Genomic DNA, 26,912 nt, shown 5'->3' with positions numbered 1-26,912 from the left:
TTGAGAGACAGAGAGAGAGTACTAGAAGGTTAGTGAAGCTTTGTAGTGTTCTGGCTGAAAAATTAATCTGTGACAGTGGGATCCAATGGCAGAGTGACCTCCAGGGGGAAAAAAAGAATAAGCAAGGAAGGTCTCCCCCACAAGAAAGACAGCAAAACGAGGAGGCGGGGGGGGAGACAGACGCTGGGGCTACAAGAAGTGGGGAGGGGGGGGTGGACACCAGTGACAAACTGAATCGGCAAAGGGGTAGGCAAGTGGGAACAAGAGACAGGGCGGAGGGCAGAGAGAGAGAGAGAGAGAGAGAAAGAGAGAGAGAGAATGACAAGGACAGACTGACATTCTGGGGGAGGAAAAACAGAGAGAGAGAGGGAGAGAGAGAGAGAGAGAGAGAGAGGGTGGGCACTGGCATAGAGGGTTGCCCAGTTTCCAAAGATCTTTGCTGGAAGGACAAGCGAGCCAGACGCCTCCGTGCCTCTCCTCCCGCTCTGACGAGCCCTCCAGCCCTGCAGGTCCAGTGCCCCTGACCCCCCTCCCCAGCTGCACGCCGCAGGTCACCCCCACCGACGCCAGAGCCTGGTCCACACCAAACCATGAAGAGACCCTGTGACTACAGCTCCCCGGACACGGATGGCGAGGAGCTCATCGACGTTGGCCAGGAGGACGCGTTCTGGTGAGACTGACCCCGAGCCGAGGGCCCCGGTGGGGTCCGGCCTGACCCCCGCTGTTACCAGATTACTGTGACGTAACTAGCTCTGCTTCAGCCCGCTGACTTATACTGTATTTTTACGTACAATAAGAAAATGAAATATTATATTTTGTTTAATATCGGTTACATGTGTCGTGTAATAGCTGCGTATTGTTGTGTATCTATGCATCTATTTAATTAGAGATGTGTATCTGTTTATTTATTTCATATGTAACCCTCCCTTTCACAAACAAATAGCACATGTCTAAAAATCTATTCTCTGTTTTCCATCTTGCGTTGTACCCCGACTTTTGAATTTTCTAAGGGCTCTGCAAATGAGGCGCAGACTGGCACTAGTAGTTGAAAAGATTTGGTGAAAGTCAACGCAAAACCCCTTTGATATGGTGGCGCGGGACGAAAATCGTTGCCTTCCCACTTTGGGCTTTAGAAATGTTTTAGGGGCAAATGGGGGTATTTGCTACAATGTTGGAAAATGTTAAATGTCGGATTTTGTCACCAATGAGGCCCAAAAGCTTTAAAAGACTAAATTTGAAAAGGCAAAAAACGATATTTTAAAAATCTGACAGCAGTTTAAATCTGAAATATTATATATAAACTACAGATTTTCATTTTCTTGTAAAGGCCAAGGAAAGAGTGAGATTCAGATAAAACACATTTCTGACATAGAACATGATTGCACTATTTCATGTAAATGTGTCTTTTAGTATTTTTTACGCTGCTGCTTTTAATTAATATGTGACTTCCGCATATCATTGGTATAATTCTTAATTTTGCATGCAAGTCAAAATGTCTTTGTTTAAGAATTTGTATGTAAGAATGTAATTCTACAGTCGGCCAAGCCAGAACTGACATCTGCATAGAGATTCATTTTACTTGCCTTGCCTAAATGGTTTCTGTTTTTAATAAGTTCGCAAATGCTGAAAGTTGTTATTGATCACTCTGTAAATTTTTAAGGAGCCAGCAGTCTGTCCCCTATCTGATTTGCGCAGACATTCAGCAGGGACGTGTTTTAGCGTAAGGTGACATTTTGCTACACTGACGGAGGTGCTTTCAGCCTTGCCGCCCCGCCGCTGTTACATTTCCTTACGCAGTCTTGCAAAGGCCTGCATGGCTGTACATTGTCGTTGATTCTCGGGAGGGGGGGGTGGCCTTGCCATAGGGACCCGAAGCTCACGGAGACCCGCCTCTCTGCCTGTCCCTGCAGCCCTGTCACCGGCTCCATCTCCCCAGGCAGCACCTCGCAGATCCTCGCCCGCAAGAAGCGCAGAGGGGTAAACAGGCCACCTCGCCGGCCCTGTTGCACAGCACGCAGGCTGCATCCGGCACCCACAGTCATTTGCTTGCAATTACCAGATCGCGGCCTTTTGGTTCCATCGATCCTAACTGACGCCGTCACGACCCACAGATCTGAGCAGGCGTCTACCCTGGGCTGTTACAGGGCCCATATCACTCTCGCCGACTGACTGCACGCTTTGTGCAATACCTCACTGCTGTCCCTTACAATCCTGTGCTGCCCATCCATCCATCCATCCATCTATCTATCCATCTATCTATCTATCTATAGAAAGTAAAAGCAGCTTTTGTGAGGACCTGCATTATAAAGTAATAATTACCCAGTGAATGCCTAATAATCATATACAAAATGATGATAGTGCAGTGGATGCTTAAAAATCTGACGTAATATACAGTGATGATTATACAGTGGACGCTTAAAAATCAAACATAATACACAGTGATGATTATGCAGTGGATGCTTAAAAATCTAACATAATACACAGTGATGATTATGCAGTGAATGCTTAAAAATCAAACATAATACACAGTGATGATTATGCAGTGGATGCTTAAAAATCAAACATAATACACAGTAATATTTTCACAGTGAGGGCAAGGCTGCACATGGAGGTCTCTGCATCACCCCTCTTCCCTTGTTTCTCAGATCATCGAGAAAAGACGGCGAGACAGAATTAACCACAGCCTGTCAGAGCTCAGGCGTCTGGTCCCCAGTGCCTTCGAGAAGCAGGTGACAGCCCCCCCCCCCCCTCCCCCATCCCCACTGCTGGGTCTTGCCGTTCGTTAGCTCGTTAGATCATTAGCTGCACCCCTGAGGCAGAAAAGTTGGCCAGGCTGTTTATAGATAAACCTTGCTCAGGCACATGCGGCATTAGCCACGGCGCGTTAAGGGCCTCGTGTTCCATGCTGCCAGCCTGAACATGCCGCGTCGGGTCTGGCGTGGGATGGCATTCAGCCCCTACTCATCTCTCTTCCAGGGCTCCTCCAAGCTGGAGAAGGCTGAGATCCTCCAGATGACAGTGGACCACCTCAAACTGCTGCACGCCATGGGGGGAAAGGGTATGCCCAATTCACGTCCATCTGAGAGGGAGAGAGGGCTGTAAAGAGATAGGGGAGGGTAGAGGGGTTTTGGACAGGGAAGGAGTGCACAGACAGGCCTGGGTCTAGGTGGGCTGGCAGCTAACCTGTATCTGACACTGCAGCATGTGTACATAGACCTAGGCTGGATTTATGCACTGGCTAATCTGGGCTTTAGAGCCGGGCCCCAACTCTTTTTTTTCTGATTGTTACAGCAGCATTTTGTGCTGTAGCTAGGGGCCCCAGCAGCGACATTAGCCCATGGGCTGAAGCTTAAGGGAAATTGTGCAATTGAAGGCCCAACACTGTGGAACAATTTGCCCCTGCGCATTTGACAGGTGTCAACACTGTCCACTTCTAAAGCTCGATTAAAAACACATTTTTATTCTTTGGCTTTTAATTCAATATAGGAGCTGTCAAGTGTTATAATGTTGTATGTTTGTCGTCTTTGCTTTTCTGATTTGTACAGCACTGTGTGTCAGCTCTAGTTATCTGAAATGCGCCATAGAAATTAACTGAACTTGAAGGGCCCCCACTGACAGGAATAACAGTTCATAGGGGAGATGCTGATTGGATGTCCTCTGCCCCCCAGGGTACTTTGACGCCCGTTCGCTAGCTGTGGACTACAGGACGCTGGGCTTCCGGGAGTGCGTGGGGGAGGTGGTGCGGTACCTCAGCTCGCTGGAGGGCATGGAGGCCCCGGACCCCATCGGGGCCCGGCTGGTGTCCCACTTGAGCCACTGCGCCAGTGAGCTGGACCCCCTGCTTCAGAGTCCGGCCGGTCTGCCGTTCGGCCCCTGGCCCTGGGCTGCCTTTCCGGGCTCGGCGGCCCCCGCTGCAGCGGCAAGGCCCTTCACCGGACCCCCACCCCGCCGGGAACTGCCAGCCCACACTGCAACTCTTCTGGGCAGCTACCCCACACACAGCCTACGCGCCTCTGCCATCGGCAGCCTGCCGGCCGCCCCCCCCACCGCCATGCTGGGCCCTGCCTTGGCCACCGTGCACAGGGTACCCCCACTCCCTTCCCCCACCCACAGACTGTCGCAGCCCTCCCCGGAGTCCCGCGGCACCCCACCCCTCCTGGCTTCCCCACCTCAGCTGTCCTTTAGGCCGTTTGCTCCTCTGGGCTCCGCTTCCGGGCAGCGCCGGTCGGGCACCGGCACCAGCAAGGCCTCGCAGCACTGGAACACGGAGATTGGAGCCTTCTGATCCGCTCTCAAGACCTCCATCCACAACCACTATCCCCCCAAACCTCCACCCATCTCAGTGAACTGAAGATATATGCATTTCACCACGGGATCCGGTGACTCTCCAAACGGTCGTTTACCTTACATCCTAGTCGCCTACATAATGCTTATCCAAAACAATTTCTTTACCCATATATGCAGCTGGACAATTTACCGAAGCATTTCAGGTTAAGTGCCTGGCTCAGGGGTACAACAGCAAGAGGAATGGCGACATTCAAGTTGCGAGCATTTGGCTTAAACCTCTACATGCTGCACGTTAAAGGAGCCTCGGTGTGGGCACCACTGGGATTTGACCCCAGAACCTCCTGTTCGACAACGCAGTTGTATAGCGGCCCAGCACACGGATATTAAATATTCAGCTCATCGGCACTACATGTGCAGCCTTCAAGAGATCCGGGCCGCCGGGTGATGGACAAGAGGTTCCAGATGAGGAGAGGAAACTGGAACAAGGTTTAAAACACACAGGATAGTTTGTCCTGACTCACCCCTTCTTAGGGGTTAAAGGACCCCTCCCCCCAATAAGCAGTCAGGGTGGGTGGAAAAACTCAGAACGTGCCTCATCCAAGCTCTCACACCCAAATATCTCAGAGTAATATTTTAGACAAGAACCGCAACGAAATTTGGTGTGTCTGTCTTTGGTTTTTTTCCCTGTTTGTTTGTTTGTTTGATGATGGATTGTTTTGCTAATGCTTTTTCTTCCTTGTAATTCTGCTTCAGCGTTTAAACACATTTTATGATGTTGAATGATCCTTTTATATTTGGCGCCTGTTAAGAAGCTTTATGTTGTGGGCTTGTTGGATGATATTAAAAGGAATGCTTGAGGAGGCGAGACGGAGCAGAGAGGTTTTTTTTTCTGGTTCAGCAGCGCTGTTTGTGTGTGTTTGTGCGTGTTTGGTTGGCATGTTCGCTGGTGTGCTGTGTCGGTGCGAGAGAGAGAGAGAGAGAGAGAGAGAGAGAGAGAGACCGTTTTCTCACTCTTGCACGTCCAGTACAAAACATGTGAGCCAATCAAACAGGAGATGCATTCAAAAGGAAGATTAAAGCTCCGCCCCCTCTAGGCCACACCCCCTCTCCAACTGCCCAACCAACACCTTGGTTTTTGTGTATGGGCGTTGTCATGGTATTTGCAATGGCTCCTAAACAGTAGAAGGTCAAAAGCAAGTGCTGAAATCCAGTGGCTGGTCAATGCATCCCAGGATAAAATGAAGATTCTGGTTCCTGGGGGATTAATGTTTAAGCTCATATCCATGCATCCACAGATGAATTGGAATCTGGACCCCAGGAGCCAGGGAATGCGCTCTGCAGGATGTTTGACACAACATGTTTGATATAAATGTCATTATTTGGCCCTTATATTTACGAAGCTGAGCATTTCTCCGCAGCGTGCACGAGAGTCGGATTTGATGCGTCCCATATGAGGGGCCTAGAATGACGAAATGCAGGGATGGGGGCTGATTACACGTCACCCTGGCAACACGAAGATCATCTGGCTGCCCAGAGCTCCTACGGGAACTTGGGAGGGGTGATATGATGCTGCTACTGAGCAAGTCCACGTCATCCCAAAGCCACTTACGTTAGGGGGACCAGATAATCCATGTCAGGAGGGACACTGAGTTACTTCAGGTTTTACAAACTACTTCAAACCTGAAAGCTGTTTCACATTAATTAGTATTAGTGACACGTGCATGATTACAGGAGACTGACGAATCAGCACACAGCAAGAGCTCAGAGACTGACCAATCACCTCAGTGCTTAAGTGAAATCCAGGCCCTTTTAGTTGGAATGATAGTTTACAAATCCTGTCCTAGCTGAAAGTGGATTGTCTGGTCACCCTACATTACGTGGTTAACTGGTTTAAGATCATTTTAATATCTGCATGCTGAAGCTATGATTTTTAATTGAATATTTGCGTTTGTCAGGAAAGCAGAGAGAAAGTCACAAATGCAGCAATTATATTAATATTTGTTGCAGCCTTTTAGGATGGCAAATCGGGTGAAATTTTACTGGAAATTCTTATTTCTGCCTGGTTGGAATTACAATCTAATAGTGGGGGGGGGATACACAGCCTGATTTTAGTAAATGGGAAAGAGTTCAGCCAAATGTGTGTTTCATTGTGCCAGTCGCCTGAAATACTGGCAAAATCTAATCTGCAGATCCGAAAGAATTGAACAAAATTATTTAAACTAATTCCATCCATTTTCCATGACCGTTGATCCAGCACGAGGTCACGATTTAAACCACCAGTGTCCAATTACTCCATTCTACCCGCAACCGGAGTCAAACGGCAACAGAAGATTAATGCCCCTGTCTAACGTTAAGAAACGGCGCCCAAGACCGGCAAATGTTTGCAGTGGGAGGGACAAAGCTCTCCATCATGCTGAATAAATGACACTAATAGTTGACATGCATACTGCACAATAAAAAGCATCTCTTGATATCAGTGGCTGGGGCAGGGGCTCCATAGCCTGCAGTATGACACTGGTCTGCAGCTACATATTCAAATCACCGATGTATTCAGCGGTGATGAAAGGAGCAGAGGGCAGAAAGACCCAGAAAACGCACTGGGCCCTTTTGTAACCGCTACAGTCCTTTGGCATGACTCCTGCGTAACGTCCCATTCGGGCATCTGATTCAGAGTGGGGAGGTGGCATAATTCTCACCCACAGCAGGAGTTTCAGCATAAAACATCCCCTGGTGAGGAGGAGGGATGGGGAGCACAGTCACGGTGGCTGATACACCAGTGCTGCTCCGGTGGCCAGTGCATGATGGGAAACACCTATTGTGCCCCAGTGAAATGCTGAAGCAGAAATGAACCAAAACATGCCTCAAATTAAAGTGGGAGCTGAACAGGAACTGTGCGGGGGTGGGCAGCCCTCATATGAGATAGACAATTTACAATTTCTTTATTTAGTAGATACTTTTATACAAAGTGAAAATTTAAAGAAGCATCAGACCCCAGTCCCTAGAGCAATTAAGAGTTAAAGGCCTTGCTCAGGGGCCCAAAGCACTCTGCAAACTCTAGGGTTTGAAGAAACCAGCGACCATAGACACAGAATCACATATCACCCCCTACAGTACTGATTGCACTAATATTTTATACAGAGAAGATAAATAAGCCCACCTTGGATAACACTGATGTTATTTCATTTTATCTGATGCACTGGAGGCAGTCTGTAGCCTCAAATGTATCTGAAGACTCAACTTCCACAGACCAGTTCCTCAAACCTTTAGTACCCTTTTTGAAAAAATAACTCTGTGTTCTAAATTGGTCCCAAACTAGTTTCCAGATCTGAACTTGTGTTCTGCAAACCTCAGGGGGGGTAGAGACAGACCGTGACACCCTTCAGTTGCCTCGGGGTTCATGGCAAAGGGGCAGGGGGGTGTTTCTAACATGTCCCTGGACACTGTCCCTTTTGCCTCAGCATTATAAGGACTGGGCTGATATCGTGACCCTGGACGCGACTCGTTGTGGTGAGACGCATGTTTAAACAGCCCCCTGAGAAAAAGGAACGTTCAGTGACCATGAAGGGCCCTCAACTGTAAACAGAAGTACAGCAAACAACAGGAGGCCTCCTGTCAAACGTTCCCCTCACACAATGCAAACTTGGCACACCTCCGGGGGCGGCGGTGGCGGTGACCGGAGACTCGTGTGTGGAAGTCGGACGGCGGCTGCATACGAGAGCGCAGATCCTCCACGATTGAAGTGGTCACTCAACAAACCCCAAGCGAAACAAAAGCACATTCCTGGGATTGGACGGGAAACTTGTTTTGGGCCAATCACGAGCTTGTTTATGAACAGAGTGGCCCCGTCTGCATTTGTGTGGGCGCGTTGGTGTGTGCGGTCGCTAGGACGTGTTTCTCCCATTGTGTCTCCGGCCGCTTATATGTGCAAGGCCTCCAACGCCCTCCCTCGACAGCGAGACGCTTCACGGGTGCCTGACGAGAGGCTGTTTATTTTCTCAGGCCCAGAGCTGAAACGCGGTGTTTACGAAAACATGGATCACGCGTCCTGATTTTATCTCCGCGTTGTTTACGGCAGTTCCCACAATAAACGGCACCAGATTCCTCCAGACGGCCCAGTGTGCTTCTTGTCATTTGCCCGTATACTAATTCCCCATCATCATCTTTTTAAAGTACCTAGAGGTCGGTTGCTTTCTAATTAAGGTGGCACGCTGGCAAGACGGCCTCACAAGCCATGATTTACTCATCCTGTGTAATTCTGGCATGGGGATGATCCTCGGCCTGGGAAATCTCGCTCTCCAGAATGATGCTAGGCCGCTTGCTGGCTTGCACGTCCGTTCATACTCACTTGATTTAATTTGTGTGCGTGCGAGAGAAAGTGGCTTGGGGCTGTGTTCGTGTATGCATTCATAATCTCAGTGAATCAGTTTATACTCAGCTGTGAGTGTGTGTGTCTCTGCCTAATTCTGGTAATATATGTGTGTGTGTGTGTGTGTGTGTGTGTGTGTGTGTCCGGCCTGCTTTCCTCTCCGGCCGCAGGCGGCAGCCCTCATGAGCGAGGCAGAGCGGGCAGGAGCGTGTGGGGGATTTGGCGCGGCTGGGCAGAGTGGCGAGCCGCCCATGGACTCTGGTGTGAGCGACGGGCGGCATGACGGTGAAGTGCTCCCAGACCTGGCACTTTTCTGGCAGCTGAGCCACAGCCTGATGCCACAGGCTTCCAGGAAGGGTGACCACAATCACACAGGGTGACTGTTCCCACGGGGAGGGGTCCTGCGGCCCCGAGGGAAGGGGGGAGGGGTCCTCACACACACACACAGCCACTGCCCTCCCGCCTCCTCCCCCAGGCTGTGACGCAGATCGTAATTCATATTTGTGAGGACAGACTCCGGCAGCCGGGGCCCAGTTTGTAACTGCTGACCTGTTCGTAACGAGACCAGGAGCCCATTCATGAGGACCCTGACTTGCCCCAATCATAAAAGGCGGGAAGAATGCAAACTGGCAGCATAGAGGTAACGTAAAAGGCGAGAGCATGGCCTGTGAGAATGCCTTGCATATTTTAAACACTGTATTACCTACTCTAGAAATGAGAGTCAAAAACGCCTGTCGGAAAACTTCTTGTGACCGTATTGCGTCTCAAGTACACTTGTATCGTGTCATTTAAAAGATGGCAGACATCAATCGCAGTCAGAGCAGTTCTCACAGCTGTCTGTCTGTCGTACTGAACTCCTGAAATTGTCATTTGCCTGACTGTACAAGAATGAATAAAAAATAAATGAATCGCTGAAATCAACCTCCAAGTTCACTAAACACTGACCTCTTGTGGATAAAAGAGAAAACGGTTTTCGATCTACAAATTCACCCATCGATGCATCTTCCAACCACCCAGTACAGGGTCATAGGATGCGGACCTGGAGGCTATTCCAGGTGCTGTAGGGCACGAGCCAGGGAACATTTCATATTTCAAGAATCTTGCTTGTCAAACTGCATAGTACCCAGTGGACAGCTGTACGAGCTGTGGGAAATAAACTCCTAACAAAAATGCATTGATATTCCTAACAGCAGGCTTAAATGTGTGCCTGAAAATAAGTAAGTACAATCACATATATCGATATCCTAATATCATATAAAACACCTATATTGCAAGATAAGAAATGTAATACTATCATAAAATTATACAATCTTTTTATTAAAATTTGTAAGGTAGGCTTGACAAAGGGAAGTGAACCTACAGAACTTGAAAAGAGTTGTGAAAAATATTCCGCTCATGATGGCTGGTTGTTTCTGCTGAACACACCTTAATCTCCCAGGTTTCTGTGGCTAGGAGAGAGCAAAGCTGCAGGCAGGTATCTAGGACCCCAGGGCGGCCCCTCACTGCATCACGGTGACACATGGCGACTCTCTGTTCTGCTATCTCTGTCATCAGCAGGAGATGCCGTTCTGGATCCAGTCGAAGTAGCTGGCCACACGGGTGTACACCCCCGGCTTTTTTGCTTCACCACACCCGTCCCCCCAGCTGGTGACGCCCATCAGGTACCACCTGCCCTTGGCCTGGCACACCAGCGGCCCCCCCCCCCCCGAGTCTCACTGGGTGTCAGAGTAATCATGGCGTCACTCCAGGCTGGTGTCTCTGCGAGCTGCGACCCTTGACCTTTTCCTTGGCAATGGTCAGGTGACCGGACCACGCCCCTACTGTACCTGACAGGTGTCGACACCGTTTATCTGGGAGGGAAATGGACCCCTGCGGAGCTGCAGGAATAAAAGCCAGCACTGGAGCATCCATGCCGATCCAGTTATGGGTTAAGCAGAATGAGACGAGTGGAACACGTTAGGCAGATGTGCTCCTGCCCAGTGTCACTGCACTGCCCGCAAAATGGGGCGTCTGCTTACAGTAACTACTCAGGCGGGATCTGCCATAAGTTACCTTGAAAGAGACTCTGCATGAGGTAGTTTCAAGTTTCCCAAGCAGCAAAAAAGAAAAAACCAAGGTGGAGGAAGTGAGGCCATTTTAAACGGGCATCCCAAAGGACAACAGCGAAAGAGGGAGGATTCCCCTCTGCATCAGCAGTTTGCAGAAGGATAAATGTTAGAACACTCTACCTGTGCAGATTTGGTTCCTGTGATTAACTGGGCTTTTGGTGAACTTCTGGTGCGACGAAAGATTTTATGAGTATAAATGCCTCAAGCAAAGACTTTACCCCTTGTTAAGCTCTCAGTCATTGACAGCCAGGGCCGTCCAAATGCATAAGTGAACAAAGGGGCTGCTTAGGGCCCAGCAGCCACCAGGGGGCGCCCCATATAACCAGCCTGTGCGAACGAGAAGGAAGATGACAAATGACAACTAGGTTGATCAAATTTTGCTGTGGGCCCTGAATCGCGTTGGGTCAGCCCTGGTGACAGCTTCTGGCGAACCAAGATCCCACTTTTGATCATGAATTCCACCGCGTGAGACTGTGTTGCCTCTGACAATTTCACCACTCCAGCTGATATTCTGTAGTCCGATGCATTAGTACTGCAGTAGAAAAGCAAACCAGTTTAGGTGAGAACATAGGGGACCAGGTTAATAAGCAAGTTTATGTTAACAAGGTCAGTTCAAACATGCTGGGATATATAATAATAAACGCCATTTGTTTTTCAATAGCGCCTTTCATAACAGTTGTTGCAAGGCAGTAGAGTGAGCAGCAGTGCATTAATACAGATATACACCATAGTAGAAAGCGGATGCTTTACCCTGTGTGTTTTTTTTAAGATTCTTCAGTAAGACATTGACATGAGGAATTATCCCCGGCCCTCACCTGCTAATTCCTCTGTCGGCCATTTTACGATCCCTCTGTCTGTCAATTTGCAGTTCCTCAGGTGGAATCCAGACACCAGATCTTTCTTAAAGGTTATTTTTGCCGGCAAAGGAGCTGTAATGAGCTGCTTCAGGTAGCACTTTGAGCTGCAGAGACGTGCAAAATCGAGGAGAAAGGTTAACAAGCCGATGTTCCTGTTTCAGTTTGCATCTATCCTTCCTGACTGGGCAGGCCATTCTTCCCAGTCACACCCCTGCAGATTTCACTATCGTTACCCACGTGAGTGTTAAAGTCCCTCAGCAGTACAATGGAGTCCCCACAAGGGGGCGCCTTCCAACACCCCCTACAAGGCCTCCAAAAAGGCTGGGGTTTGAGGAGTACACGCAGACAAGTCAGAGCCCATCTCCGACTCGAAACTGAAGGGTGGTGACCCTTTCATTCACCGGGGTGAACTCCAGCTCACTGGCACTGAACTGGGGGGGCTATAAGTAGTGTCTATTAGAGAGATAAGGCCTTCTCCCGGCAATCCTTCCAAACAAGCCATACTTGTTCAGTCTTGTTCTAATTGTACTGTCATGAACTTTAACATTTAACATACTGAGTCCTGTAGAGTATGAGGTGAATTTTATACAAATCTGTGACTACAATTGAAAAACTAAAAATTCCAGAAGGCTTGTATTTTGTTCGGTTTCTAATGGTTAAGGTTAGGGCTGGGTGGAATTAAGGTCGTCATTATTGGGATTAGGGTTTTGCGCATTGAAATGAATGGATGGTTCCCACAAAGATATGACTACAAGTCTGTGAGTGTGTATGTGTTTGTGTGTTTGCTTTCCTGGTGTCACATTATTAAACCCGTCACCATGCATTTGTGAATATGCATGTCTGAATTAACTCTCTCAATGCTAAACAGGCTGCAGAGTTTTCGAGAGATGCGGGACACCATGTCCTTCCCCGCTTTGACCACAGGAGGGCGTTGCAAGCATCCTGCTATACTTTAGAAAGCAATTATTTCTGTAGGGAGGGGTTGTAACTGAAATATCAAAAAGCAGAGGCTTTTAGTCAGGGGGGGATTAATCTTTAGGCCTCACACTGAGGGAAAAGAACTGTTAAAATGCTGAAATCTGGCTGATCAATCTACTCTTACCATACAGTCTTACTGTCGCCTACGTTGAATATTGACATTGCATCATTTTTGATTCTCTCTCGTTTCTCTTTTGGCTTCATAAATCAGCCCGAGTAGGCTGCTTTGGGGCCCCAAGCTATGTCAGCCGATGGCCCCAAGAGAAGTTAACTCACCCCTCCCTTTAGAGTCAACAGCAATGGAAAAATACAAGACATTTAGGAAATCTGGGGTGTATTTCATACTGAAAAAGCCCATTAAAATGACAGTTTTGAAGCACATAGTTCATGCAATGAAAAAGAGCTGCTCTGGTAGGGGGCACCTGCAACTCACCGGTACTTAGCAGGGGAATAATTATCTGTGGTGAAGGTGAAGACCTGGCAGGTTTCTTTTCTCTTCACATTACAGGAAATTAAAACTTCGTAAATTGATACAGATATAGGTTTATGTTGATATAGACTAGAATAAATACAGATGGATTTAGATAGATGTAGATATAGGCTGGTATAAATATAGGTATAGATATAGATCATATACATTATATATAGATTTATATATAAACAGATACCAGTTATCTCCGTTCCAATCAGATGGAATGAATGTAAAGAAGCAACATAAGTGTTGCTGGATGCCAGCCAGCTGGCAGTGATCTACGTCTGAAGACGAGATCTGGAGAACGTCATTTCTGGGGAAGTCCACGTCTTCTATGAGCTCTCGGTAACAATCTGGGAGACCACAAGGAGCTCTCCCACGCATGAGAGTGGGTTTCTAATTTGGAAAAAGCAATAAGACAAAGCAGCAGGTTGAGCACGTCCCCAGAGACCAGCCAAGTACAGGAGCAACAGAAACTTTCTCATTCTTCAGCTGCTTGCCGCTTGATGTGAGCAACTGGAGGCAAAGTGAATGTTGAGGCCTTTAGCTGTCATTAGAGTAAACAGAGCAGGAGTAAAGTGCAATGCTCTTTATCACAGCCAATAAGGTTACAGTTACACAACCATAGTGTTAAAAAAAACTACCTATACTTACGGAAAAACACCGGCATCTGTGGTTACCAGAATTTCATATAAAAATGTGCAGAAAGGATCTATTCTGTTTTACGGTCGTCTGCAAAAACAAACTATTAATTATTTTATTTTCAGTGTCACATGTTGACTCTTAAACATAAAAACTACACAAATAAACAAAATAAACATCCTCCTTTGGATCTGAGAAATGAAACGCAGGCGAACCCAGACCCCCCTTGCTCCGGATCTCTCAACAAACAATAATATAAATACTGACAGTTAAACCATTTCAGTATATTGTGAAATAACGTGAATTACTAACAGAGTAAGAAGTAGGAAGTTCTTTAATTCCCCGCTTTTGCAGAAACTCAGGAGCGGATCCCGGTTCCACTGCATAGCCAGCTTTAAACAGTAATAGTCGGCGTGCATTGTTCACGGTGCTGAGATGTGGGAGGTTGCAGTCGTTCGGTAATTGCACAGCATGAACATTTTTGTAGCAAGCAAAGTAGCAGGAAGTGCTACTTCAGGCAAACATAATCGATACAAAAATGACATCACCCTTCAACAGGCACAACAAGTACTGTTTGAGCACTTGATCTGCACTTCTAAAGTTTGTTTCTGTTAAACTTAAAAACTTGATATTTAGTCTTTTGTGTTTACCGCAAACAATAATACGAGGGGTGAGTGGTCACTTACCTCAGCGTCTTCAGCAAGGTTGGATTCTTCCACATAACAAAACATCAACTCTTCCTTCTCATCAAAGGAGACAAGAAGAATGATCTAGAAATTAGTCTTTTCAATCTTCTGGGCAACCCTCTAACTGACCTGTGATGATTTCTAGTTCAGCAGCAGCAAGTCTGTCTTCTTCCTCACAGCATCGCTCTCAAACTACTGAAGCCATCTTCCTTTTTGGATGATTCTCTGTAGTCTCAAAAAATGTTCATTCCCAGTTGACACGGCCATACGTGTTTTGAACTGCTGCTTTTCATTTCGCTGGGATCTACTCAGTATCTGACACGTTTGCATTTTCAGATTTTTAGTACGTCGGGCCTTCTGACATTGTCAACACGGTTCTGAAGCTGTTTTACCAGTGAATAAATGTCAATTATATATTAAGTAGTCTAACTGCAAAACAAAAATAATCCTAGGTTCCAATTTAATATGGTGTCCAAACTGACTAAAAACCAGACAAATACTCAAAGTGCGCCCGCGTTATTTTCCAGTGACGACTTTATGAAATTTTTTGACCAAAAAATATGTTCAATTAGACAGAACATTTTGAATATTCCAATAACTACATTCTCTGGCCTTGACACTGCATGTGCTAATGCTGCAACCGGCCTATTTGAAGCATTTACCGTGGTTAACCAGTCAGAACTGATGTCCTGGCTTTCTGATAGCACTCTCTTGGTTTAAATCTTGCCTCTCAGACCGCTATCCCTATGTGAATTTAAATAGTGATTCCTCAGAACATGCAATCAATATTTTTTTTCTCAGCATAAAAATCACATTTTTGGCTCAAACAAATCAGGGATATAATTCAGGCATTTATTAATAGTTTTTTTTCCCTCATTTTGCATGAATATTATTATTCAACCTGATTTACCTAATGTTATGAGTAGATGATCATTTTTGTAACTGAAAGTTACCCCTCCCCCAACCCCCCAGTGCTCCTGCTCCCCCCCCCATTCCACTCTCTATGGCTAAATTACTGCACCAGATTTGCAAAAACAGATTCTTTGAAAGTAGGCTTATCAAAATTTATTAATGAGCATATCATATATAGCACTATTGTATAGCTACACTTTTACCCAATGACACATGGTAACTCTCTGCTGTTCTGCTATCTCTGTCATCAGCAGGAGATGCCGTTCTGGATCCAGTCGAAGTAGCTGGCCACACGGGTGTACACCCCCGGCTTTTTTGCTTCACCACACCCGTCCCCCCAGCTGGTGACGCCCATCAGGTACCACCTGCCCTTGGCCTGGCACACCAGCGGGCCCCCCGAGTCTCCCTGGGTATCAGAGTAATCATGGCGTCACTCCAGGCGACTCTGTGAGCCGCGACCCTTGACCTTTTCCTTGGCAATGGTCAGGTGACCAGACCACGCCCCTACTGTACCTGACAGGTGTCGACACCGCCCTCCTGGTACCCAGCACACAGCATGTTGCTATAAACCTTGTTCTGCAGCAGAAGAGAATCACATTCTTCAGGTGTGATGAGCGGTACCTGTGCTTGCTGGAGGATGTCGGGAAGGGCACCTTAGGATGGGCAAGAAGCAGATGCATTGTAAAATCACAGGCTTACCCAGGCTGCAGCCTCAGCTAACCTTGATTTATACTGTACAATGATCAGGGACTTTACTGGGCAGTGAGCCATTCAATGATAATGTTTTTGGCTGTTGATTGGCTGACAGCTGTTACTGTCGCAAACCCACCCCCCTAAAACTTTTACTGTTTGACATATATTACCATTGTCTGTTGCTCCAAAGAAATCCTCTGATCATATTAATGTGCCTCTGGCAAGGAGGACAAGTTCACTATGGATTCCCTGTGCTTCATGGTTAACAGAAAGCGGGTGTGGGGACTCGAGTCACTCGACTCGGACCAAAGTCACAAATTTGATGACTTCTGACATGACAGCAAAAATGATAGAAATCATTTTTGGACTTGGACTTGAGGACAACTGACATGAGACTTGATTCAAACTACAACGTTTTGACTCGAGACTTGACTCATACTCGCCAAAGAATGATTTGTTCCTACCCCTGGTAGAAAGCAGATACAATGAGTCAGTTGGATACCTGAAGCAAGTTTTCCCCATCCGGTGACCGTACAGCTCTGACCCCAGATCTCTGCTTCCTTCTCTTTATCTGGGAGGCAGATGGACCCCTGCAGAGCTGCAGGAATAAAAACCAGCATTGGAGCATCCATGCCGATCCAGTTATGGGTTAAGCAGAACAAGACGCGTGACATACGTTAGGCAGATGTGCTCCTGCCCAGTGTCACTGCACCGCCCGCAAGACGGGATGTCTGCTTACAGTAACTACTCAGGCGGGATCTGCCATAAGTTACCTTGAAAGAGACTCTGCATGAGGTAGTTTCAAGTTTCCCAAGCAGCAAAAAAGAAAAAACCAAGGTGGAGGAAGTGAGGCCATTTTAAACGGGCATCCCAAAGGACAACAGCGAAAGAGGGAGGATTCCCCTCTGCATCAGCAGTTTGCAGAAGGATAAATGTTAGAACACTCTACCTGTGCAGATGTGGTTCCCGTGATTAACTGGGCTTTTGGTGAACTTCTGGTACAACTTATGAGCACAAATGCCATTTTAACCATTGTTAAGTTCAGCGCTGCTCAAATCACGGTCCTCAAACTCTAGGCCCTATTGATTTTCCAGCCTTTTTTACTCGTGAGGTGGGTATGGAGGCTCTGGCCAATCAGATTCAGCAATCATTAAATTATCTACCTGGGCGAACAGAAAACAAGGCCTGGATTTGGAATCAAGGTCCAGACTTGAAGAGCCAATGACATCTAGGCTAAACCATAAATAAACCAGACGGCTGCTTAGGGCCCAGCAGCCACCAGGGGGCCCCCCATCTAACGAGCCTGTGCGAATGAGAAGGAAGATGACAAATGACAACTAGGATTATCAAATTTTGGTGTGGGCCCTGCTGACAGCTTCTGCCGAACCAAGATCCCACTCCCCTCAACACTAAACAAAGTGAAGACATCCTTGGACATTCTTGAGAAGATCATTCCGAAAAAGCTTCATTCATAATACAGAAAATAAAATGGTTAAAGGACCGTCTCATACACAACCATGAGATGTGAACACAGAGGCCTAACCAGCAGAGAGACACACCGCTCACACTGTCTCATACCAGTGTATTTAAGGGGTGTCTTCAGTCTGACGAGGGCAACGTCATTTTCAAAGGTGTCCTCATTAAAATCCGGGTGTTTCATCATGGATTCCACCGCGTGAGACTGTGCTGCCTCTGACAATTTCACCACTCCAGCTGATATTCTGTAGTCCGATGCATTAGTACTGCAGTAGAAAAGCAAACCAGTTTAGGTGAGAACATAGGGGACCAGGTTAATAAGCAAGTTTATGTTAACAAGGTCAGTTCAAACATGCTGGGATATATAATAATAAACTCCATTTGTTTTTCAATTGCACTTTTCAAAACACAGTTGCCCCAAAGCACTTGACTAATGTATTAAACCTATCGTCGGACCTGCATCTGCATGTTTTTGGAGACTCGGGTGAAGAGAGGAGCTGAGCTGTCAACTGATCACCACCTGGTGGTGAGTGGATCTGACAGCGGGGGAAGATGCAGGATAGACCTGGCAGACACAAACGCATAACAAGGGTATTTCTGGGGGTATCTGTCAGAGGACCCTGTCCAGGAGATCTTTAACTCACTGCCCTTTGTCACCGATTCTGTTCATAATTTTAAGGACATAATTTCTAGACGTAGTCAAAGGGCGGAGGGTGTCCGGTTCGGGGGCCTCAAGATCGAATCATTGCTTTCTGCGTTTGATGTGGTTCTGTTGGCTTTGTTGGCTGGTGACCTGCAGCAGGTACTGGGGCAGTTTGCGGCTCAGTGTGAGGCGGCACACTCAAGGCGCACTGGAGAGATCATGTCTCTCGGCTGGCCTGGGAAAACCTTGGTATTCCCCGGAAGGAGCTGGAGGAGGTGGCTGGTGAGAGGGAAGTCTGGGCATCCCTGCTAAGACTGCTGCCCCCGTGACCCGACCCTGGATAAGTGGCAGAAAATGGATGGATGGATGGGTGGATGGATGGAGCATAAAACAGAAAAGAGGAGAGGGAAAGAAAGCCAGAAGATAGAAGAGAAAAGGAAGAAGAAACTCTCGAACAGGGAGAAAAAAAGCATCTAGCAGTCCAAGCTCGACTTGTGGGCCAACCACCCCTGGGCATGCTAACATTATACAGTGTTGCTTGAAAGTTTGTGAACCCTCCAAACATAGTTATTGTTTTCTAAAAATAAATTTAAATAACCTTATGAAATGAACATTTAAATCCCAATTTGTAAAGCAGACCTTCCAAATAAGGGACACACAGAAAAAAATAGATATATTTCCATTATTTATTCAACGAAAGTAATTTATCTCTCAAAAAACAGAAAATATGGTATGTGCAAAAGCAGGCAGTAGCTTGTGCCACCTTTTTTTGCAGCCATTTCTTCAACCAAACATCTTCTGTAACCATGAACCAGTGTCTCACATCTGCTTTTGGGGATTTTTGCACACTCCTTCTTGCAGAGAAGGAGAGGTTGGAGGGACATCTGGCATGTGCCACCCGCTTCAGATCTTGCCACAACATTTCTATAGGACTGAGGTCTGGACATTGGACCAATCCAGAGCGCAAATCTTCTTTCTCTTAAGCCACTCCTTGGTGGTTTTGATGGAATGCTTTGGATCGTTGTCTTCTTGCAAAGTCCGTTTCCGTCCCAGTTTCAACTCCCTGATGGATGGCAGGAGATTCTGCTCAAGAATTTGTTGATAAGCCTGGGAATTCATGCTTCCCTGGATAATATGGAGTCGTCCAGGTCCCGAGGCAGAGAAGCAGGCCCAGACCTTCACATTTCCACCACCACGCTTCACTGTAGGGGGGAGGTTCTTTTCTTCATATGCAGTGTTGACTTTTCTCCAAACATGGCACCTGTGATTGTGGCCTAATAATTCAATTTTGGACTCATCTGTCCGGAGAATGCACTTCCAGAAGGCCTCTGGTTTGTCCAAGTGCTCCCTGGCAAAGTTTAAACAGGTAACTTTGTTCTTTCTTGAGAGCAGAGGCTTCGTTTCTGGCAACTCTCCCATGAATGCTATATCTACTTACTTTTTGTATCTACTTTTACTTTTTGTAGACGCATGTACATTTATCCCAGATGCTGCCAGAAAGGTCTGCAACTCTCTGGAGGTGATGTGTGGGTTGGCCTTTACCAGAATTATTATTTTTCTGGTGCTTCTTGGAGAAAATTTTGATGGCCTTCCACTTCTGGGCAGAGTTGGGGTGATGCTGAGTGTGATGCTGGGTGCCCTCCATTTGTAAATGATTTGTCTTACAGTGGATGGATGGAGCTGAAATCTTTTGGAGATGGTCTTATGGCTTTCCCCAGACTGATGGACTGTTACCACCTTCTTCCTGATGTCCTCGGGTGTCTCCTTTACCCTCAGCATTGTTGATCTGTGTGCTTAATGCCTTGGCACAACAATAGTTTAGGTTGCTTTCCTCTCTATTTTAATCAGTGCTGCTCAAAACCTTTCCTAACGATGTTTCATGTGATTGGTCTGCTTAATTGATTACTTGAGCACCCACATGTGTTTCACCTGAGTCTATTACATACTTGGTTCACATACTTTTGCACATACTCTGATTAAGTGTTTCACATGCTCTGCTGGCTACTTACACAGTTCCCTTAAAACAGGTACATGGAATTGATGAATATAAACCTGATATTTCATATATAAAAACTGGTGATGACAAAATAAGAAAATCATGATAAAACAACAGAAAAATCTAAACTACTCAAGGGGTTCACTAACTTTCAAGCAGCACCATATTATGGCCATATGGTCAAAAGGGACGAGAAACAACAGAAAAGCATAGCAGGGCCCTTTTAATAAAAGTAAGGTGTAAAGTGTGGTCATAGTCAGAGTCCATCAGTGAGCCAGTTAAAGTAAAAGGAATACTGAGATAATTTTTTGTATCATCCGAGCAGTTTCATATGAGCAGCATACAATGCTTCTGGGATCTGTTTGTGGCAGAGGTGTTGGGGAGGGATGGAACTTACCTTTCCAGACAATGAGCAGCGGTAATGATCCAGCGCGGGCTGAGACTGGACCCTCCGCATATGTGGCTGTTACCCGATCTGTGCTTCAGCTGCAGGGAGACTTGCCAAGGCCAGGCGCCAGGGGCTGCGTCACGACCCCCCAGCACCTTCTCCTTGGTGTTCCGAACCAAGCCACACCTGGGACCTTCAACAGACCCTGAGCAGCAACCCAATAACTGTGAGGACAAGCTGGGGGGAGCCGGACAAACCACAGCTACGACATTTGGATTATGCAGAATTTTTAATGGTACCTTACGAGTATTATGGAGTCACATTTGGGAATGATGTCACACCCGAGTTAATCCAGCACAAGAAGTTGGAAAGCCATATAGCGATACCAGGGACCTGTTTCAAACAGCTGGATTTCTTGCTTAGCCGGAAAACGTGTTGGACTTAAGGTATCTCAGTTTACATGGACTTAATCTTTGTCCACTTATTTTTAGGCCAAACTACCTTAAATCCAACAAGTTATTTGCCTGAACAAGAAATCCTGTTTTCTGAAACAGTTCTAACCAGGTTCACTGTTAGCCATTGTTAGCAATATCAGTTGATAACAACACATTACATGGTGATTTTCGCATACAAACACCCTAGGAACAGATAGCGGTTGGACAGGACGGTGTGTACAACACATTTATTGAGACACAGATAAAACATAAATGTTAATACACAGTATATATCAACAGCGTTCTCTTCTGTTGATAAAGGGCACAGCCATCTTGAATTCTGAGGTTGAGGCTGAAGAGACGCCTCCGACTTTCCGAGTTGTAATTCTGACTTCAGGGGACGTTCTAGTTCAGGGGTGGGAAATCTTACCCGCAAAGGGTCATTGTTTACGCAGCTTGTTGGGATACCCTTTAGGTCAGCTGTTCAAACCCAGGTGTGAGGACTCTACAGCCAATCAGTCCTCTAATTAGTAATCTAATGAGGGAGTTGCAGCAAAAACTCGCATACACACCGGCCCTTTCTGGATAAGATTGCCCACCCCTGTTCTAGTTGAAATTTGCAGAACGCGGAATTTCCAATTTCCAAGTTCAAATGCAACGCAGCTTAAGTTCCTGGTTACAACCAGCTTCTTAAGATTCTTCAGTAAGACGTTGGCATGAGGAATTATCCCCGGCCCTCACCTGCTAAGTCCTCTGACGGCGATTTTACGATCGCTCTGTCTGTCAATTTGCAGTTCCTCAGGTGGAATCCAGACACCACATCCTTCTTAAGGGCTATTTGTGGCGGCAAAGGAACTGTAATGAGCTGCTTTAGGTAGCACTTTGGGCTGCAGAGAGGTGCAAAACCGAACAAAAACATTCTCAAGCCGATGTTCATGTTTCTGTCCATATCTATTCTTGCTGAAAGCATTGAACATTGTCCATAATGTTGATTCTGTATGTGAGTGATTATCTTTGCCTGATTTTCTGGTAAATACAGACTAGTAATAAATATTCTTGTGCAGAGAAGTGCTAGTTATACTCACTAAGCTGGCACTGACCTGGCAGTGATGGTATTGTAGACAAAAGTGTAGAACTGACAGTCTGGGTCAGCTGTACAAGCCTCTTCACACGTCGCAGGACTGTCCAGCTTCACAACCTTCTTGTCGGCCCCCATAAACTCTATGTTCTTGTATGTAAGTGTCGCACAGGCTGGAAGTGAACATGACAGTGTTATAGTCATGTGACATGGGCAACAGGAAATGACCTCACTGCACAGTCCTTACCATTTGAAGGCTGACAGAAACGAGCTGGCATCCCAGACATCACGTTATCTTTGTGAGCAGAAGGTCGCTCCTCTACATTATGCTTCAAAAAGCAAAGCAGTTTATACCTAAAACACAAGACATGCATTATATAATATATACAAGATTGTCCATCATAAACTCTCTATGAGCAAAGAAACTGAGGACAAAAACTATCTGGGTGTAAGATCTGACATGTTGCAGATTTAGTTTCCCTAAAGGGAACCAGAATTGCCACAGGAAACACTTCACTAATAGAACAATATCAATGTTATGTATTACATATGTATTACAACAGAGATCAAAAAGGCATGTGTTAAACAAATCAATTTATTTTACCATTAATTGTTATCACTGCTAACCTGTACTGCACAATCTGTTATACAAGATGGATGTATGGATGGATGGATGGATGGATGGATTCATTACTGTCCTTACCAATACTGTGTGAGTACTGTAAATGTTTAGGGGGGCGGGGGGGGGTTCCAAGCCGATTTGGTCCCTATCAGTGTTGAAACAAAACCTTTGCCCTTGATGCGTGTCCTGTTTCTCTCAAAGAGACCCATCCTAATAGTGACTTGCACCTCTCTCAGCACTGTAGCGCACATACTTTTCAGAGGTTGTCTCGTAGCTGGCAGTGGTGTACGAGAAGAAGGTGCATCGAGGATGGGCCCTGCACAGGATCTGGCAGTGCTCGGGCGAGGGGGCCGGAACTTGCTCAATGTCATTTCCGGGAAAGTCGATATCCTTTAGGATCTTTGACCTGCACTCTGTTTGCACAGCAGAAAAACAAATAATCTAGCAGCATACTATTGACATCTACAAGATCGCAGAAACTATGTATGTGTGTGGATTTGAGTTTTATGTAATATTGTTTAGTGCAAGGTGTGTACATAGGGTTACTTCAGTTGTCCCTCACAACTGTTGTGTGCGTGTGTGTGTGTGTGTGTGTGTGTGTGTGTGTGTGTGTGTGTGTGTGCGCGCATGTGTTTGCTTTCCTACTGCCACATTATTACACTTGTCACCATGTATATGTGACTATGGATGGATGAGTTACCTCTGTCAAGGCTAAACAGGCTGCAGAGTTTTCGAGAGAAGCCAGACACCATGTCCTTCCCCACTTTGACCACAGGGGGCGTTGGGAGTGTCCTGCTATACTTTAGATGGCACTTATTTCTGCAGGGAGGGGTTGAAATGAAACAGCAAAAAGCAGAGGCTTTTAGTCAGAAGTAGATTAATGTATAGATTAATCAAGGACCCCAGCTGGCCCCACAATGGCTAAAATGATGAAATCTGGTTGGTCGATACACTTCTGCGACTCCTTCAGGTTTACTGCCTCACATGCTGATTATTGATTCTTGACAGTGAATCATTTTATATTTTTTCAGCTCCATAAAACAGCACAAGTAGCCCACTTTGGGCCCCCTAGTGATGTCAGCTTAGGGCCCCCAGAGAAGTTGACCCTCCCTTTAGGGTCATAAGCAACACAAATATATAAGGCATTCAGAAAATTTGCAGTGTATTTCATACCCAAAAAAAAAACAATAATTTTAAAGGACATGGTTCCCGGTTTTCTAACAATGCACCTCTGCAATATTAGTAATGTCCAGCTATAGTCAGATTTGCCGGCTCGCCAAAGGTACAGAGTTACCAGCAGGTTCCAGTCCAGCCTCAGGTAATCTCCACTGAAAGTCAAAGAGCTGGCCTGGTGGGGCTTTACGCACTGCAACTCACCGGTACTTAGCGGGGGAAAAATTATCTGTGGTGTAGGTGAAAAACTGGCACGCTGGGTCCACTGTACACGCCTTCTGACACTCCACGTAGCTGTCCATAAACATGGTCAGGTAATCCTCTCCGAAGAAGTCCACCTCATTGTACACTGTAGAGAGGCAGACTGCCAAAACATGGCGGACCATATTATTTCGTACTTTCATTTTAACATTTAATTATTAATTATAGCATGGGCCATGGAACGCATCTGAATAAGGGGGGTGCCCTAAGGGTGAGGGCCATAAAATGGTGTCCACTTGTCTGTCAGAAATAACCTTTTGATTTAAAAACATGGATATAATTCTGACTTTTATTAATAAAGTTTTATCGACTTGCAGTAAATTATTTGTGGGTATTTTTTCCGTGACTGATCATTACTACCCTCATAAAGATAAGTTACCTGGTTACCAGATTCCTCTCCTCCGCTTCCATGGCCCATGAATTATATTTGATATTAATTTCGTAGAGCATGCCCTGTCTTCCTCATTGCTTACCCTCTCCCTGTTTATCAGGACAATGTCTGAGTGAGAAGCCCGAGGTGACCCCCTTCAAGCCGCTGACTATCAGTGGTGCCCCCGAATCCGTGTGCTTCAGGTAGCAGTAAAACTGTCTGGCAGAATGAAGTGAGCAGATTCTGCTTTGATATCATGCACATTTTTTTGCAGTTCCTAATATTGAACAATCCCAGTTTTTTCATTAATATTGTAGACATACTGATTTGTGATTAGACATTGTTTATACGATCTCATGACATTACAGGAAATTGCTTCATAAAACTTCAAAAAGGACCAAGTCAGGCACACAGCACTCTGGTCGAAAATATTTAAATTTTCAGTAAAAAAAAGTCACAAATGAAAAGGTCTATGCCTTATACAGTATACAGCACCTTATAATTTCCTAGATTGAAAATGATCTCTAGCTAATTTCTACTGTTCTGCTCAATATAAACGCTTCACCTATTGAATAACATATAGATATAGATTAATATAGATAGATATAGATATAAATATAGATTGATATAGATAGATATGGATTGATATAGAGAGATACCGATTGTCTCTGTTCCAATCAGATCGAATGAAGGTAAAGAACAAGCACATGTGGTGCTGGGTGCAGGCCAGCTGGCAGTGACGTGCATCTGGAGTCAAGATCTGAAGAACATCACTGCCGGGGAAGTCCACATCTTCTCTGAGCTCTCGGACACATTCTGGGAAAGTACAAAGATTTCTTCAACCCTTGGTCATGCATTATTAAAAGTATCACTTTATGAAATCCTAAGCCTTTTTAAGCAAAGGAAAGGATGTAGAACACAGATAAGAGCATGTATTCCTCATCTAATGACACTTCAATATTTTTCAACAGTAAAATCAAAATATACTTTATTGTCATCATGCTCATGCGCAATGAAATGAGGTAGGAGGCTTAGCATCACACATACTGATATTCAATCACGCTCACAATTCTCTTGTCAGAAATTATGAGAGAAATCACCAATAACCCAAATCCCAATCCCTAATCACTACTCAACCATAACCTTAACCATACGTAACCAAACAAAATACAAGACTTTTGGCGTTTTTAGTTTTTGGATTGCATTCACAGATTTTTAAAAAAACTGAGTTTCCCTAGAAAAATGTCACAGCAAGGTCAAAATAGCAGGGTTTTACCACACTGTAGGAACATTTGGTCTAAACAATGCAATATACAGTGCATTCAAATTCATGAACACACATACATATATACTTCAATTTTTCAGAAATCTGTCGCAAAATTTCATCGCTTTTAGTTTGTCACCCATATAATGTGTCTGCAAAGTTTCAAAATTATCCAGCAAACATTTTTTAAGTTACTGTGTTTACAAGCATAGCTGGAATTTTCTTCCTTTGCTGCCACACAGCACCTTTGCTTCATTTTTGGGGTAATTTGTCTGAAAATGAAACCAGATATAGAACTTCATCCTTATACAGTAATGTTTTTATCGAGCAGTAATATGATCCATCAAATACGTATTAACTTATCAAGTTCAAATGTCACCTGCAGTCACCCTTCTCTTTGCTGCCACTAAGGAGCATCACATCAGCATCAATGAAGCCCATCTCAAAATGTACTCAGTTCCAGCTCAGCGCCCATACGATGCCACTGCAAAGTTTGAGAGTTATTGTCATAAAGGTATCGAGTGTCTAAACTGGCCTTTTTTGATATCATTTTGTGGTTCAGCTTCAATTTTGGGGCGATCTATCTCAAAATTGAATCAGTTTTCGTTCCTCAACCATTAAATGCCTGTGCAAAGGTTGAAAAAGATCCATCAGCTAGAGACAGCAGAGACGGCGGCGGCAGCAAAGCAACAGCACTAAAATCATCTGTATTCCCTAAAGCCCTGGAAATGCAATAAGGTGAACCAACCACTAGTTTGAGCTCCAGCCCAGAGACCAGCCAAGTACAGGAACAACAGACACTTTCTCATTCTTCAGCTGAATCTGCTTGCTGCTTGATGTGAGAAACTGGAGGCAAAGTGAATGTTGAGGCCTTTAGCTGTCATTAGAGTAAACAGAGTGGGAGTAAAGTGCAATGCTCTTTATCACAGCCAATAAGGTTACAGTTACACAACCATAGTGTTTAAAAAAGCTACCTATATTTACGGATAAACACCAACAGCTGTGGTTACCAGAATTTCACATTTAAAAACTATAGTAGAAACATGTAGATTACTCCACTGAACGCCACAGGAAATCCCCCCCCCTCCCCCAGCCATTAAACACTATAACTCCTCCCAACGTCACTCATTCATACAAAAAGCTACTTACCCCCTCCAACCCATTACTATTTGTTTTGCTGTGTTCCTACATACTTCTGAGTTTCTG

General features: G+C 45.6%; 2 protein-coding genes across 4 annotated transcripts; one reads left to right on the top strand and one right to left on the bottom strand.

The window, feature by feature from the left end:
* The first annotated feature begins 204 nt into the window (after window positions 1-204).
* Window positions 205-5,154, top strand: heyl (hes related family bHLH transcription factor with YRPW motif like). The gene is made up of 5 exons (XM_048994525.1): window positions 205-670; window positions 1,911-1,977; window positions 2,646-2,729; window positions 2,977-3,058; window positions 3,669-5,154. The coding sequence occupies exons 1-5, from the start codon at window positions 591-593 to the stop codon at window positions 4,283-4,285; spliced, it is 930 nt and encodes a 309-aa protein (XP_048850482.1). The 5' UTR covers window positions 205-590; the 3' UTR covers window positions 4,286-5,154.
* A 4,795-nt stretch (window positions 5,155-9,949) lies between these two features.
* LOC125719491 (coagulation factor XI-like) lies at window positions 9,950-26,589 on the bottom strand. Of its 3 annotated transcripts, none has more exons than XM_048994315.1 (14): window positions 26,455-26,589; window positions 25,102-25,258; window positions 24,546-24,661; window positions 24,016-24,175; window positions 23,339-23,457; window positions 22,892-23,051; window positions 22,264-22,370; window positions 22,024-22,189; window positions 21,680-21,825; window positions 20,514-20,709; window positions 17,580-17,743; window positions 16,504-16,599; window positions 15,822-15,961; window positions 15,447-15,714 (listed from the first exon to the last, which is right to left on the bottom strand). In XM_048994315.1, exons 1-14 carry the CDS (start codon window positions 26,513-26,515, stop codon window positions 15,556-15,558), a joined length of 1,947 nt encoding a protein of 648 aa, XP_048850272.1. In that variant the 5' UTR covers window positions 26,516-26,589; the 3' UTR covers window positions 15,447-15,555. The 3 variants fall into 3 exon arrangements, with proteins under 3 accessions (XP_048850274.1, XP_048850272.1, XP_048850273.1); XM_048994316.1 differs by having other exon boundaries at window positions 22,039-22,189; XM_048994317.1 differs by lacking the exons at window positions 15,447-15,714; window positions 15,822-15,961; window positions 16,504-16,599; window positions 17,580-17,743 and adding an exon at window positions 9,950-11,293.
* Between the last annotated feature and the right edge of the window lie 323 nt (window positions 26,590-26,912).

The sequence above is a fragment of the Brienomyrus brachyistius genome, chromosome 23 (genome assembly GCF_023856365.1).
Source record: "Brienomyrus brachyistius isolate T26 chromosome 23, BBRACH_0.4, whole genome shotgun sequence".
NCBI lineage: Eukaryota > Metazoa > Chordata > Actinopteri > Osteoglossiformes > Mormyridae > Brienomyrus > Brienomyrus brachyistius.
Note: the sequence above shows the minus strand (reverse complement) of the source record. Positions and strands in the feature narration are given on the sequence as shown.

Bases quoted from the DNA above. Each gene is read 5' to 3' on its own strand.
- heyl (XM_048994525.1), top strand. From the start codon at position 591: ATGAAGAGACCCTGTGACTACAGCTCCCCGGACACGGATGGCGAGGAG. The intron at 1,978-2,645 runs GTAAACAGGCCA...CTTGTTTCTCAG, and splicing joins CCCGCAAGAAGCGCAGAGGG to ATCATCGAGAAAAGACGGCG. The intron at 3,059-3,668 runs GTATGCCCAATT...TCTGCCCCCCAG, and splicing joins GCACGCCATGGGGGGAAAGG to GGTACTTTGACGCCCGTTCG.
- LOC125719491 (XM_048994315.1), bottom strand. From the start codon at position 26,515: ATGAGAAAGTGTCTGTTGTTCCTGTACTTGGCTGGTCTCTGGGCTGGA. The intron at 23,052-23,338 runs GTAACTCATCCA...CTGTGCAAACAG, and splicing joins CCTGTTTAGCCTTGACAGAG to AGTGCAGGTCAAAGATCCTA. The intron at 15,715-15,821 runs GTACAGTAGGGG...TCTGATACCCAG, and splicing joins GCGGTGTCGACACCTGTCAG to GGAGACTCGGGGGGCCCGCT.